The 15263-nt window shown below is 34.1% G+C and overlaps 1 protein-coding gene across 10 annotated transcripts in view; it reads right to left on the bottom strand.

The window, feature by feature from the left end:
- The window catches only part of Csnk1g3 (casein kinase 1 gamma 3), a 112139-nt gene that overhangs the window by 78287 nt on the left and 18589 nt on the right, over positions 1–15263 (bottom strand). For all 10 annotated transcript variants that reach the window (XM_058584204.1, XM_046460116.2, XM_046460115.2 and 7 more), the window contains exon 2: positions 7267–7692. In XM_058584204.1, coding sequence (XP_058440187.1) covers positions 7267–7444 — 178 coding nt within the window. In that variant the 5' untranslated portion in view covers positions 7445–7692. The remainder of the gene's footprint in view (positions 1–7266; positions 7693–15263) is intronic.

The raw sequence follows: 15263 nt of genomic DNA, 5'->3' as shown, positions 1-15263 counted from the left end.
ACTTTGGCATTGGCCATAATCTAAAAAATTCCAATGGGTCAAAATCTGTAGCCTAAGGATATTACTATGGAGAATTTGGAAGTAATAGTACATGAAAATAATCTAATATACAAATTAATGTATACCTTTACAAGTACATTTAAAAGAATAAAATTAACAAATAGTATCACATGTGATTTCTGAATTTCCAATATTTTTTCTTGTAATAAAGGATAGAAAAATGACAGATTTATCTTTTTAACTGTGAAAGTAACTGGCCCCGTCTGATAGAAGAAAAAGTTGGCTACGATCTACAGTCGGTGGGGTCGGGCTCCAAATTCCTCAATAGGACACCCATAGCACAAAAGTTAATAACTAGAATCAACAAATGGGACTTACTCAAACTAAAAAGTTTTTTCTCAGCAAAAGAAACAATAAGAGAGGTAAATAGGGAGCCTACACCCTGGGAACAAATCTTTACTCCTCACACTTCAGATAGAGCCCTAATATCCAGAGTATACAAAGAACTCAAAAAATTAGACAATAAGAGAACAAACAACCCAATCAACAAATGGGCCAAGGACCTGAACAGACACTTCACAGAGGAGGACATATAGTCAATCAACAAGTACATGAAAAAATGCTCAACATCTCTAGCTGTCAGAGAAATGCAAATCAAAACCACCCTAAGATACCATCTCACTCCAGTAAGATTGGCAGCCATTATGAAGTCAAACAACAACAAGTGCTGGCGAGGATGTGGGGAAAAGGGTACACTTGTTCATTGCTGGTGGGACTGCAAATTGGTGCAGCCAATTTGGAAAGCAGTATGGAGATTTCTTGGAAAGCTGGGAATGGAGCCACCATTTGACCCAGATATTCCCCTTCTTGGTCTATTCCCTAAAGACCTAAAGAGAGCATGCTACAGCGACACTGCTACATCGATGTTCATAGCAGCACAGTTCACAATAGCAAGACTGTGGAACCAACCTAGATGCCCTTCAATAGATGAATGGATAAAAAAAATGTGGCATTTATACACAATGGAGTATTACTCTGCATTAAAAAATGACAAAATCATAGAATTTACAGGGAAATGGATGGCATTAGAGCAGATTATGCTAAGTGAAGCTAGCCAATCCCTAAAAAACAAATGCCAAATGTCTTCTTTGATATAAGGAGAGTAACTAAGATCAGAGTAGGAAAGAAGAGCAGGAGAAGAAGATTAACATTTAACAGGGATGAGAGGTGGGAGGGAAAGGGAGAGAGAAGGGAAATTGCATGGTAATGGAAGGAGACCCTCAGGGTTATACAGTGGAAGGGGTAGAGAGAGAGGAGGGGAGGGGAGGGGAGAGGTGGGGAGGGGGGAGGGGGGAGGATGGGAAAGGCAGCGGAGCACAACAGACACTAGTATGGCAATATGTAAATCAATGGATGTGTAACTGATGTGATTCTGCAATCTGTGTATGGGGTGAAGGTGGGAGTTCATAACCCACTTGAATCAAAGTGTGGAATATGATATGTCAAGAAATTTGTAATGTTTTGAACAACCCACAATAAAAAAAAAAAAAAGTAACTGGCCCCAGTCTGAGTACAGAGTAGATAATCATCGATTTCCATAGACACGATTTTTCTGCATAATACTCTTAATCTCCTTTCATATAGCAGCAATGAATGGTAGTAAAATTTCTAAGAAAATATCAGCTTCAGATATATAGCCACCTTTGTTCAACATTTTTCATACAAGTATTATAATATTTTTCTAAATTTTGTCCTTATTGTATAAAAATAAGTAAAAACAAAGAGAAAAAACATCATACATTGGTACTAATGCTGAGTAGCAGAAGTCTCAAAAATTCCATATATCTGGCACAAAGGTGGAACTTTATAAACATACCAAAAGTGGTAAACCTTAAACTCTATTTATATACTCACTGAACCCATATAAACATTTTTTAAATATTAGAGAATATTTAATATTCTTACCCAAGGTAGCATTCTAGATGTCTTCATATACATTTTCAAGAACGTATTATGCATGAAATTTTAGTTTTCCTCAAGTAAGCTTATAGTAAATAACAATAAAATAAGGAACTTAATCTCAAAGACTGGCATCTAATTAACAAATGAACAATCCTGGTTCTTGATGAAATTTGCATTTCCTCAAGATATTATCTTTTCACATTTTTTATATTATGTTTATTCACAAGTACACAGGTAAAAAAAAGAGCTAACAAGAAGTTATATTAAACACAGATCCCAAAGAACCAAAATATACCAAATACTTCCAAAACTATTGTGTTTGTTGGCTTTTACATGGTCTAGCATCTACCTTTTTGCTCAGAGCAGAGAGCATTAAATCCTAAAAGCATCATCTGTTTTCGAACACTGGACATTCTGCTGAAGTTGGAAGGGTGGGTCACAGTTATAAACATTAACAAATATTAAACAATATAAAAGCATTTTTGTCACCTACCATAGCCATGGTCTCACATAGTGTTTAATCAATATTTGCTTGGAAGCATGAATAAACAAATGATGCACATAAACTATGTGTATGTGGATATGGTGTGAAAGGGAGGAAATATACACATTGAAGGAATCCCATTAAAAGAAGGCTCCCAAGTAGAGTGCTAGTTTATTAGTTTTAATTCTGTTTCAAAAGACATTTCCAATAGCGCTTTCTGTCACATTGAACTTGAAAAGATAGTTTTACCAATGTTGTGGTGCTAGGATGGTAATTATTATAGAAAACTATAGTCTTCAGAAACTGCATAAATGTTTATAACAGGGTCTAAAGGTATCCACCAACATCCATTCTATTCTTTCCATAATAATAAAATGCCCAAACTTGAGAATGACTACCTTACTACAGACTATATTTCCCAGCCTTTCTTTCAGTTTAGTGTGTCCATGTGACTAAGTTCTGCATATCAGTGGACAGTAGGTATGTCACTCTTTTTCTTCTAACTTCCTGGCTGGCTAGCTGGCTGGATGCAAAAAGTCAACAACCACAACAATCACCTTACACAGACACCAAAGCCACATATTAAGGATGCAGAGGTACCCTAACAGCTTTGAGTGCTCGCCCTCTAATCTATGTAATGGGAAAGAAGAAGAAATTAAGTGCTTAAATCCATTATATTTGGGGATTTTTTTAGTCACAGCATCATAATCAATTATTTAGTTATTATGTTTTTAAGTCTTTTTTATTAATAATTTTTTAAAATTTATATGACAGCAGAATGCATTATAATTCATGTTACACATATAGAACACAATTTTTCATATCTCTGGTTGTATACAAAGCATATTCACAGCAATTAATGTCTTCATACATGTACTTTGGATAATGATGACCATCACATTCCACTATCATTTCTAACCCCATGCCCCCTCCCTGCCCCTTTCACCCGTCTAAGATTTATAATGAGCTTTAGTTAGCAACAGAAAAATCAATAAACATAAAAATGATGAATTCACCCAAATCTGCCTATGTAGTTGATATATCTTGGAAGGCCAGTAGAATTTTCAATAAAACAATTCTCAAACACAAACATTAAAATAAGGAAAATTTAAAAACTACATATGAATAAGAGGAGAAACAAACATTAATAAAAGAAGTTATGAAAAATTCCATGGAAAACTTAATTATGTCAAAAGTTACAATATCTTTTCTCAGATACGATAATTCATAAAGCAACATAAAACATCCTTGTTCATATTCTTTTATATGATAATTAAGTGCAGCTACAACAAAATACAGGAGAGGCTCAGGTAAACAAAGTTCACTATACTCACAAGTCTTAAGGAGTCACACTGCATACCATGTAGTCACAGGAAAAGCACTAGGCTGGGGTTAGGTGGCAGAAGACAGGAGCAAAAGGAGAGGTTAGCCCAAGGCCTTTATTAGAATTGTCAAGAGAAAGGTAAGACAAGGCAGGGTAAACAATTTAGAATTGGCTACTCTCCATAATTCCAGTGAATAATTCCAGTGACTTTTGGGCTTTAAGGGTGCTCTCTACTTGCATGGTTGCTGGCTCTGGATGATCAAAGCAGAGGAATACTGCCTCTTGAGTGTATAGGCCAGATAGAGGAGACAAGGCAATGGGTTGGTAGTTTACATTATAAAGGCATTATTCTCCCAGCTGAGTCCTTTGCTATCTTTAAAAACTGACTAACAGCCAGAGGGGCAGTCTTTCCCTAGCCAGAAAGGCTTTGAAAATGTCCAAACCTCACAAAAACACAGAAAAATAAAAATTATACAATAAAACCATATATATATATATATATATATATAAATCATAGCAAGCATACATATATGCTTGCTATGATTAATCTCATTCAGAGTCTATGAAAAAAAATTCTAATGGTTTCCATTCACTACCTAAGCTAAAAAATACATCTACCAACACATAATGCAAGCCTTACCACCAACACATAAATGAAACCACAAGCCAGGCACACCTGAAATCCCAGTAACTCCGTAGGCTAAGGCAGGAATATTTCAAGTTCAGGGCCAACCTCAGCAATTTAGTGAAACCCAGTCTCAAAATTAAAACATGAACAGGCCTAGGAATGTAGCTCAGTGGTAGAGTGCCACTAGCCACTAGATTCAATCCTCAGTACCAAAAAAAAAAAAAAAAACAAATCACAAATATATACCAACACATCATTTAAAATAAAAAATACAGATAAAAATGCTTAACACATTTATTTCAATATAAAAGATTTTTTAAGGTATAACTTTTTTTTTAATCTCATGATCCTTTTTTTAAAACTAATTACCTATAAGAATCATTTACAACAGTATGCAAGACTGCCTTTCCTTGAGGCATTTAGGCATGGAGGGATATTCTGCATTATGTATAGGATTGCAACTCTTTTTTGGTGCCCAAGAGGTCTGAAGCTTTTAATGCTCTACAACATGAGAGATAGTCTTCTACCAAAACAGAAATTACTAACTGTCCAGCCCAAAAAGTTTACTTTATACTTTTTTTCTTATCCAATACCAACCACAAAAAAATTCAGTACTAAGAATAATCAAGATGAGCCTATTACTGTTTTTTTTTAAGTATTTTTAGAATCCAAACCAACTTTTAACATTAGAAACTGTTTATCCAAGTACAGAAAGAATATTGCTTATAACTTTTTCAAAATAGGAAAACATTTGGGGATTTGAAGCTAGAAGTAAAATGCCCCTTTAGTATAGTCTATGAATAAGGAAGGATAAAATTATTAGTTGATCTCTGTTGTATGTGTGTACACACACACACACACACATACATATAGGTATATACATACATATATATATATATATATATATATATATGTTTATATACATATACATAAAACTGAGACACATAGATATACATGCTAAATATATAAATATCACACATGTATATATACAATTAATACTTATAGATTACATATATAAATAGATGCACTAAGAAGTCTTCTTATTTCTAATCCTGTTTATTCATGGACTGCAAAAGAAAGGCGTGTTTTGCTGCTTTTTACAATACATAGTACAGTTTCAGTATATGGTTCTTATAGTTTCTCATATTGTCTTGGGCAATATGGTCCACTGGATTTGTTTTGTGTGAATATACACAAACACATACATACGCACACAAAATGTGTATGTAGTGTATAAATGTATGTGTGTGTATGGTTATCTTGAAAAAAAATGATATGAAACAATTTTGCTTAAAAATGGCCAAAGAAGGCAGGGATTATTGGCTCGGTGGCAGAGCACTTGCCTTGCCTTGCACATGTGAAGCACTGTGTTCGATCCTCAGCACCACATAAAAACAAATAAACAAAATAAAGATATTTTTAAATTTTTTTTAAATGGACAAAGAATATTCAAATATAATGCTATTCCTTTTACACTATCATCTAAATTCAACCCTCACAATAACCTGAAAGTGGAAATAATCCAATTATGAAGAATTTGAGGTCCTTGAGTGGTTAAAATGACTTATATGCTCCAAATTGGCAGGAACCATTTTTATATTTTTCTAGTGCATTGTAAGTGTTAAGAATTAAATGGATATTGCTCAAAATTAGACCTCAAGGAAATAATCTGGTTTTTCTAACTCAGAAACAGTTTACGAATTTCAAAGATCTAATTTAACATGTCTCAAGAAATAAAATGTAAACATTTACTCCTTCAAGTATTTGATTCTCTATGAAATTCAAGTCTGCCAGCCACATCATGTTATAGCTATGTATAAAGTATGTCACTGCCTTTTTATTAGCTTGCTTAATTCAAATATTTAAAATACATTAACAACACAAAACTAATGATATTAAAGAGTCACTACAATTAGAATGTTTTATAAGATTATAAGAAATAGTTGAGTAGATAAACACAACTGGATTTATTTCTAGAAGCAAGGTTGGATCTAAGGAAAATCATCAAGCCAGAATTTTCTTTTTTTAATTTCTAAAGCTCCCACTCTTGGTGATCCATTGACCAGAGTCCTCAATGTACCTCCATACTGACTCTTACATAACCATGCCACATTCTTGTTTCTCTTCAATCGAGTCGGCGATTACCTCTGCAGTACTAAGAAATAAAAGACTTAGATTTTATTTTGATCCTGAGAACTGTCATTAAATTTCTGGATGAAATCTGGCAAGTAACTTTCTCTGAGTCTCAATTTTCCTAAATGTAGAGTTACAAAGTTCAGTTAGACCACCATTTCCCAAAATTGCCTAACTACAAAAACCTAAGCCAATTCTGTGAATCCTTTGTCAATATGGACTCCTGAGTCTCACCCCAGACTACCTGGGCAGGGGAGAGGAGAGGAAAAGAGTGGAAAGAAAAAAATTTCATTACAACAATGTAAATTTCATTACATTGTTAAATGCATACATTTCAGTATATTAACTTTCATTTTAGTCACATACATGGTCTTAAAGTGGTTAGATATTAAATATTTTGAAATATGTAAAAGGAAACTATGTCCAAAGAACATACTACAAAAGCCTTCCTAGCAGCTATTTCAATCTGCTAGGCCTTTAAAAGCTACTTTCTTGTATTCTCAGATCCTTAAGAAATAAGAAGGGTTAATCTCAAGAAAATATAGACTTTCCTATTACAGTGATTTCCTTACAAATGGAAATATCAGCACATAAGAAATTTTGAACATATTCTTTAAATCAACATAATCCAATTAAGTAACTAAAAACTTAGATAACTAAATCCTTTTCATTAAAAAGTAACCTCCATTTTTAAAAAATGCTCTTCACATAATGAAATAAATAAAACAGTCTTACCTAATCGTAATTCTCCAAAATTGCCACATCCAATTTTTTTTCCAACTCTAAAGTTAGGTCCAACCATTAAAACTCCAGATGATGAAGACCCAGTTCCTCGAGTGTTGTGCCCTGATCGACCACTAGGTCGTGCCATTCTATCATCTGATTTGTCCTTGTCTTTCTTTTTATTATCCATATCAAGTTTGCGGTACTCCACTTTGAATTCTTTAATCAAGACAAGCACGCTGAAATAGGGTATTGTGAGAATAGGTACATCACTAGGTAACTGTACCAGGCGGGTAACGTTAACATTCAAATTGCAGTAGGTAGCCAATCAACTGGAGCGTGTTCATCCCATTCGTAAAATCTTTCTTAGTTGTCTTTTCAACAAAACATGTCTTCAAAATTATCTTCTCAGTGATGTAAGCTGATATCAATGAACAGCTAGAACATTAAGAAAAGACAATTAGTCAACTAATAAAATTTTAAAATGTGTGTTTGGGAAATAAATAACAACTGCTTAGGCAATGATGTATTTCCATTTGTTGATGCCCATTAAAATCAAATCACAGTAGATTCCTAAATTAGTCATTATCCTTTATTTCCATACTTTAATACCAAAGAAATCACAAAAACAAAAAAACAACAAAGAAATCAGGGATTCAGTTACTTTTAAAAACTTAAAAAGGAGCAAAAGAAACTGTTTCACCAAAAATATACATTTAATAACAGACCTTTCAACTTGAAATCACCTTAATTAGAGGGGAAAAAAGTTTTTTAAAAAATTCCAGGAAATCAAGAAATAGTTTCTATTTAAAAGAAGCAAGACAGAATACATTTTGAAAATTAGTAAAATATCTTAAGAAAAGTATCTTCCCATGTTCATACACTTAATAACTTCAGTCTTCAAATAAATATTCATTTGATCTTCATTAATTCAAATATTTATTGTCTTGTATATACAGGAAAAGAGCATAAGACTGAAAAGACAAAAACATTCTTGCTATGTCTCAAGGAAAACAATTTGAAAATAACATTTGAACCAGGTCTTAAAATGGCACATGCCCTTATAATCCCAGTGGCTAGGGAGGCTGAAGCAGGAGGATCATGAATTCAATGCCAGCCTCAGCAACTTAGTGAGGTCCCAAACAACTCAGTGAGACCCTGTTTCTAAATAAAATATTTAAAAAGGGCTTAGGATGTGACTCAGGGGTTAAGCACAGCTAGGTTCAATCCCTGGCACCAAATATATATATATTCCCCCCCACAAGGCTAAGAAATGCTGACAAGCATCAACCTTACAAAATGGAGAAGTCAGTTATTTTCTAATATATGAATGAAATGTTCAAGTCTTTTGTAAAATTCTGTCCCATTCATCTTATTTAGAAATTTCAGCCCTCAAATGTACCTTGATCATGTGGTAAATCTGCAACCTTACTACATGATCTCCGTACTCCTCTTTGAACAATCTAAGTGGTCTTCTATTCTTTGCAATTAAAAAGAAAGGTTTTGACTTCAAAAGATAGTCACTAATTAAAAAAAGACAACAAGGGCTGGGGTTGTAGCACAATGGTAAAGTGCTTGCCTCTCATGTGTGAGACACTGGGTTCCATCCTCAGCCACAAATAAAAATAAATAAATAAAGATATTGTGTTCATCTACAACTAAAAAATTATTTAAAAAAAAAAAACAACCAATACCAAGGACTAATTCCTGTCTCTGAAATTGATTATACAATGCAGACATAACAAAAATTGAAACAAAAAATGTTATCCGGTTAATTTTCAGCAACCCCCAAATTTGCAATAAGTTCTAACAATCTATTTTTAATGTTTTGTTTGCCATATTTTTTTTATTTGTAGGTGAAACTGTAAATTTCTGTTTACTACATGTAAAGCTGAATGAGACCTCTGCTTCTAGCCATAACACATTAACTGATAGTAAACAATTCTTCCTGTTATAAGCAACTTTAACTGTAGAAAACATAGGAAGGATCTGTTTTCAGGTATCAGTTTATACTGTGATAGAAAGTGAGTCCACCAAGCTGCGTATTGAGAATTTCCTGAACACAAAGCAAGGAGGTAAGGTTTAGCACACAGGATCACAGAACAGAGCTTGGAGCAGTTGTAGTAGAATTTGCAGGACATGGCACCAAAGGGAGGCAATTTCACAGTAGGAATTTCACACAGTGCCCTTGAGTGCCCCATAAAGGGAAGTATGGCAGAAAGCTTGGCTACACATACATGCAGGAACATTTTGAAACTCCTAGAGGAAAATGGCTATGACAAAGTTAAAGGAAGAATGAGATGAGGTTACACAGTAGTATCCCTTCATGGTATTAATATCAACTCAATAAAGACATAAAAATCATAGACATATGTATGAGAAAATGAAGCAAAGAAAACAAAACTAAAGAGAAAAAAGACAACTATAGTAAAAAATTTTAACACCATTCTTTTGGTAACAGATAAAAGACAAAACTAGCAGTACGTATATAGTAGATCTAAATATCATCAACTATTGAACTAAGAGACATTGATAAAATTTCCAAAACCGTGAATAAAATTTCCTTTCAATGTCTACCAAGAGAAATCATATGCAGTCTCAAATAATTAAAATATTAGAGTACTTTTGATCAAAACAGAATTAAATTAGAAATCAGTAACAATATGATATCTAGAAATCAAGAATATTTGAAAATTAAACATACTTTTAAATAATTAAACATACTTTTTCATAAGTTGAAAAAGAAGTCATAAAGAAAACTGAAAACAATTCTAACAGAATAATAATAAAAGAAAACATTAAAGTTTATCGTTTGCAAGCTGGGCACAGTGGTGTATGCCTGTAATCCCAGCGGATCAGGAGGCTGAAGCAAGAGGATCATGAATTCAAAGCCAGCCTCAGCAACAGTGAGGCGTTAAGCAACTCAGTGAGACTCTGCCTCTAAATAAAATACAATAAAGGGCTTTGGATGTGGCTCAGTGGTTGAGTGCCCCAGTACCAAATAAATAAATACATAAAGTTTATAATTTCCAGCCAAAGCAGTGCTTAGAGGGAAATTAGAAGCTTGAATGCTAACATTAGAAAAGAAGTAGTTTTTAATCAACTAGATTCCCCCCTTAAGAAGCTAGAAAAAAGCAAACAAGACATAAATTAAAGAAATAATTTTAACAACTATTATTCATAGCCCATTGACTTATAATAAAATATAATCTTAATGAGTGAAAACAAAAAATCTCAACAGATAACAGAAATACCAAACCTTAAAAAAAAAAATTGAAACCATTTTTTATAGTTGAGATCTGAAATGTCCCACAAAGGCTCAGATGTTTGAAAGCTTGGTCCCCAACTGCAGCAATGTTCAGAGGTGGGTCTCTGGATCATGAGACTCTGATCTCATCAAAGGATGGACCCCACTGATGGATTCATAATTGAATGGACTCCTGAAAGATGGTGGAAACTGTAGGAAATCAGGTCTAGTTGAAGGAAATGGATGTATGCCCCAGTAAAGTATATCCCTCCCTGACCCCTCTCCACCTTTCTTTCTCTCTGCTTCCAACCACTAAGGTGAGCAGTTGTGCTCCACTCCATGCTCCCTGACATGACGTTCTGCCTCACCAAAAGCCCATAATAATGGAGCCAAGTGAACACAGTCTGAAATCATGAACTAAAATAAATCTTCCCTCAAGTTGATTTTCTCTTGTATATTGTCACAGTAATAAAAAGCTGATTAACACACCCTAGAATTAAAAGAAACATATATGAAATACTTTCACTGGATACAATAAACAACATATGAGATAAAGCAGAAGAAAGTGTCAATGAACCTTTCTCAATATTCAGAGAAATTACCCAAAGTGCAAAAATCAATAAAATTGAAAACAGGCTGCAAAAGGACAAAATAAATAAAGCCACAACTGTATCCTTTAGAAAAAGGTGAATAAAACTGGTAACTACCAGCAAAAATGATCAAGAATAAAAACAGAATATACAAATTACCAATAAGAAGGATGAATGGAGACAGCAAAAAGATCCTACAAATTATATTAAAATAATAAAGGGCTATTGTGGCCACTAAATTTGATAACTTGGGTGAAATAGAAAAATTACACTCCAAATATAATTTTTAAAAATAAGTACCCATTTACACATATAAAACTAAACACTAAATGCCAGGGGTGGCGCACATCTGTAATCCCAAAGGCTCAGGATGCTAAGTCAAAAGGATCACAATTTAGCAAAGTCACAGCCTGAACTCAGCAAGACCCTGTCTCTAGATAAAATATTTTTAAAGGCTCAAGATGTGGCTCAGTGGTTAAGCTCCCTGGGTTCAATCCCCAGTCCCCCTCACCCCCAAAAAAGAAACTGAACACTATTATCTCAAAGTGCGCCAGACCTTTACCATAAAACTTAACCTAAAAATGCAGCTTTTTTTTAAGTTTCTGAACATATCAGTATTTTAATTTAGAAATTAAAAAAGAGAACTCTTTTATTTTTTTAATTTAGAAGGAAATAATTTTCTTTTGGTGAATTTTCACATTATTTTCAATATATAGCTTTTCATATATGTTTAATTAATGAAATATTCAAAGGCACATTCTACATGTAACAGAAAATCAAATAACACAAATGAAGCAAAAATATTCCTTGGGGCCAGGCGCAGTGACACATGCCTATAATCCCAGCAGCTAGGAGGCTAAGACAGGAGGATTTCGAGTTCAAAGCCAGCCTCAACAAAAGTGAGGCGCTAAGCAACTCAGTGAGACCCTGTCTCTAAGATACAAAATAGGGCTGGGGATGTGGCTCAGTGATCTAGTGCCCCTGAGTCCAATCCCCAGTACTCACACCCCCCACCCCGCAAAAAAAAAAATATTCCTTGGGATGTCCACACCCATGTCTCTCAATTCACCCCTTCTCAGAGATAAACATTACTTTCAGTTTGGTATATATACTACAGACCTTTTTTGTAATGCTTGTGTATGCATACAGTTATATGTAGATATACTTGTAGGTTGGTTGGTTTTACATAGAGGCCCATAAAAGCCTCTGAAGAACCGAAACTGCCCAACAATAGAAATAGCATTTAAGAGCCTATTGAAAAAATGAAGGATATGTGACCCTTCCCTTTGATACCCTACCCTATCTACACAACATGAACAAGGGGCAGCATAATGAGATGGGTAAAGAGTCAAGAAACAGCCCCTAATTCTCTTTCCTAAAAAAGGGCCCAGGGCCCAGGGTCAACTGTGAAACCGGGAAGTAGTGAGAAAAAGGCAGGAAGAAATGATCACCTTAAAATTGAATTTCAAAAATGAAAAAAGACATCTTAATGCCTGAAAATGAGTCCACTGCCAAAGCTGAACTATTCTTATAAATATACATGGCAAAAAATCAATGGAATTTGACTAGGATATCATTCATGGGTAGGGAAGGGAGAAAAATCAAAGAATATATATGACAATAGTGGTTAGTGAGAAATTTAAGTCATTTCCAATTTTACTCCATTCAGTTCAGCACATTCACCTAACTATTCATAAACTAGTAATAGGTATTTTTATTTTAAAAAATATTTTTAACAAATTAGATTTTAATTAAACCATTTTTTATGATGAATCTCAAGTAGTGCTAGTACTTTCCCTATCACAGTATCTACCAAACAGTATTACTTCATGTCTGTACATAACAGAGGTCAGCAAACTACAGCCTGTAGGCTCACTCCTGCCCATTCCTATTCTTGTACAGCATTCAAACTAAGGTAATAACATTTTGTGACATGTGAAAATTATAAGATATTTGGGCTGGGGTTGTGGCTCAGCAGTAGAGTGCTCACGTAGCACGTTTGAGGCCCTGGGTTCGATCCTCAGCACCACATAAAAATAAATAAAATAAAACTACTGTGTCCAACTAAAGAATAAATATTTTAAAAAGACATTTAAATGTTAGTGTTCATCAATAAAGCTACATAGAAATGAAGCCTTGCTGATACATTTTATGTGTAGTTATGACTGTTTTCATCCAAGAGCAGAACTGAGTAGTTATGACAAACCCTATGTGGTGCTCTTATCACCTCACACTGCTCCTCAGAGCACCATAAACTGCAGTGGCACAGTTATAATTTGACAGTGTTTACAGTGCCACACATATTGCCATATCATTACACTGTATTTATTTTATTAAAAATGCAAACTCATCATGTCAAAACCAGAAAAGAAAAGTGGACCTTTTGACTATCATGATCTTAAAGCATAGGGAAGTGTGGCTTGTTATCAAATTAGATGGGAAAGCATTATGTTTTCTACACAAAAACAACTATGCCAAAGAATGTAATATACTTGAATATGAACAAATTTATCAGTTCCAGTGCTGTGTAACAAATTACTACAAACTCAGAAATTTGAAACAATACATATTTATTATCTCATAGTCTCCACAGATGAGAAACCTGGACACAGATTAGCTGAGTCATCTGCTCAGGCTGTAGTCAAGGTACTGGCTAGAGCTCATTCTCCTTAGGTGGCTCAAGTGGGAAAATACCCTCTTCCAATCTCCTTCAGATTGTGGAAAGAATTCATGACATTGCATTGTGTAATTAAGGGCCCCAGCTTTTTGTTGGCTGTCAGAGGCAACCCTCAGTTGTCACAGGTTGCCTACATTTTCTCACCATTTCCTAAAGTTCCTGTCACATAGGCTTTTCCAACATGGTTCCTCTAAGACTGAGTCTTATTCAAGGTAAAACATCATCTTTTCTCATACTCAAATTCCAAATTTTGTATCCTGCTATAGTTCTCCTAAGCAGAGAAAAATCATTAAAGAAAATTCTCCTGAGCAGGGGCAAAAAGGGGCTACAGAATTCTAAGTAGGAAAGAAAAGTAAACCTAGCGTTATGTACTACTTGGTTCCAAAAGCTAACTGTAGTAGTGTAAGCACAGATAACTGGTTTTCAACTTTCAAAATAAATCTTTTCAAAAAAAAAAGGCAAGATAAATGTCCTAGAAAAGAATATAAATTTTGCCCATCATAACAGTGTAACAATAACAGTACAAATAACAGAAGTTTAGCTGTTAATAGGACAAAGATAAGGTATAGGAAGGATAGGACAAGAATATCTCTATCTTGCATAGTACCAAGTTAAGAGAAAATGTAAAAACTTACTGGAACCAGAAACAGATAAAAGAACACTATTTAAAGTGTTAAAAGGAAAGTAACTGCCCAAACATTTAAAGACAAAATACAAAATGGGAGAATGTGAGCTAAAAATCTCATCATTAAAAAAGATAACTGATTTAAGATAATTAAAAGATAATGTTAGATTTAACATATTATCAAAGAGAAAAGAGAGCACATGATTTAGAATTATGGAAATAACCACCCTAAGTATTTTAAACAAATTATTAAAACTGGTTATATATACTGAAATAAATCAAAAATTGGAGATATGAGGCGAGACTATTATTTATATATCCTTCTGTATTATTTTAATTTCTTCCATATATAGGTATTAATTTAAGTATATTAATTCTACTATTAACAGGTAAATTAATCCCAAAAAATACCTTTAAAATATTGTCAAAACGCAATACTTCAAATGACTAAACAGTAAAATATTACATACCTCTACAAATCAGTTTGTGTTTTTATTTTTGTTTGCTTATTTTGAATAAAAAGTAAGGTTCAGCCTGGCGCAGTGGCGCACACCTATAATCCCAGAGACTTGGGAGGCTAAGACAGGAGAATCGCGAGTTCAAAGCAAGCCACAGCAATGGTGAAGTGCTCAGCAACTCAGTGAGATCCTGTCTCTAAATAAAACACAAAATAGGGATAGAGATGTGGCTCAGTGTTTGAGTGCCCCTGAGTTCAAACCCAGTTCCAAAAAAAAGAGTCCAGCCATAGTGGAGACAATTGTGGAATTCTTAACCTAACATGACCCCCTAGCCAACCCTGGGCATTTTCAAAATAGATCCACAGGTTTCAGAAGATATCATGATCCTTCCAGCACACTGGCAAATAGGCCT

Source organism: Marmota monax, unplaced genomic scaffold (assembly GCF_021218885.2).
Source record: "Marmota monax isolate L192 unplaced genomic scaffold, Marmota_monax_Labrador192_F-V1.1 WCK01_AAM20220418_F8-fsc00006, whole genome shotgun sequence".
NCBI lineage: Eukaryota > Metazoa > Chordata > Mammalia > Rodentia > Sciuridae > Marmota > Marmota monax.
The sequence above is the reverse complement of the archived record's forward strand: the minus strand, read 5'-3'. Positions and strand labels throughout refer to the sequence as shown.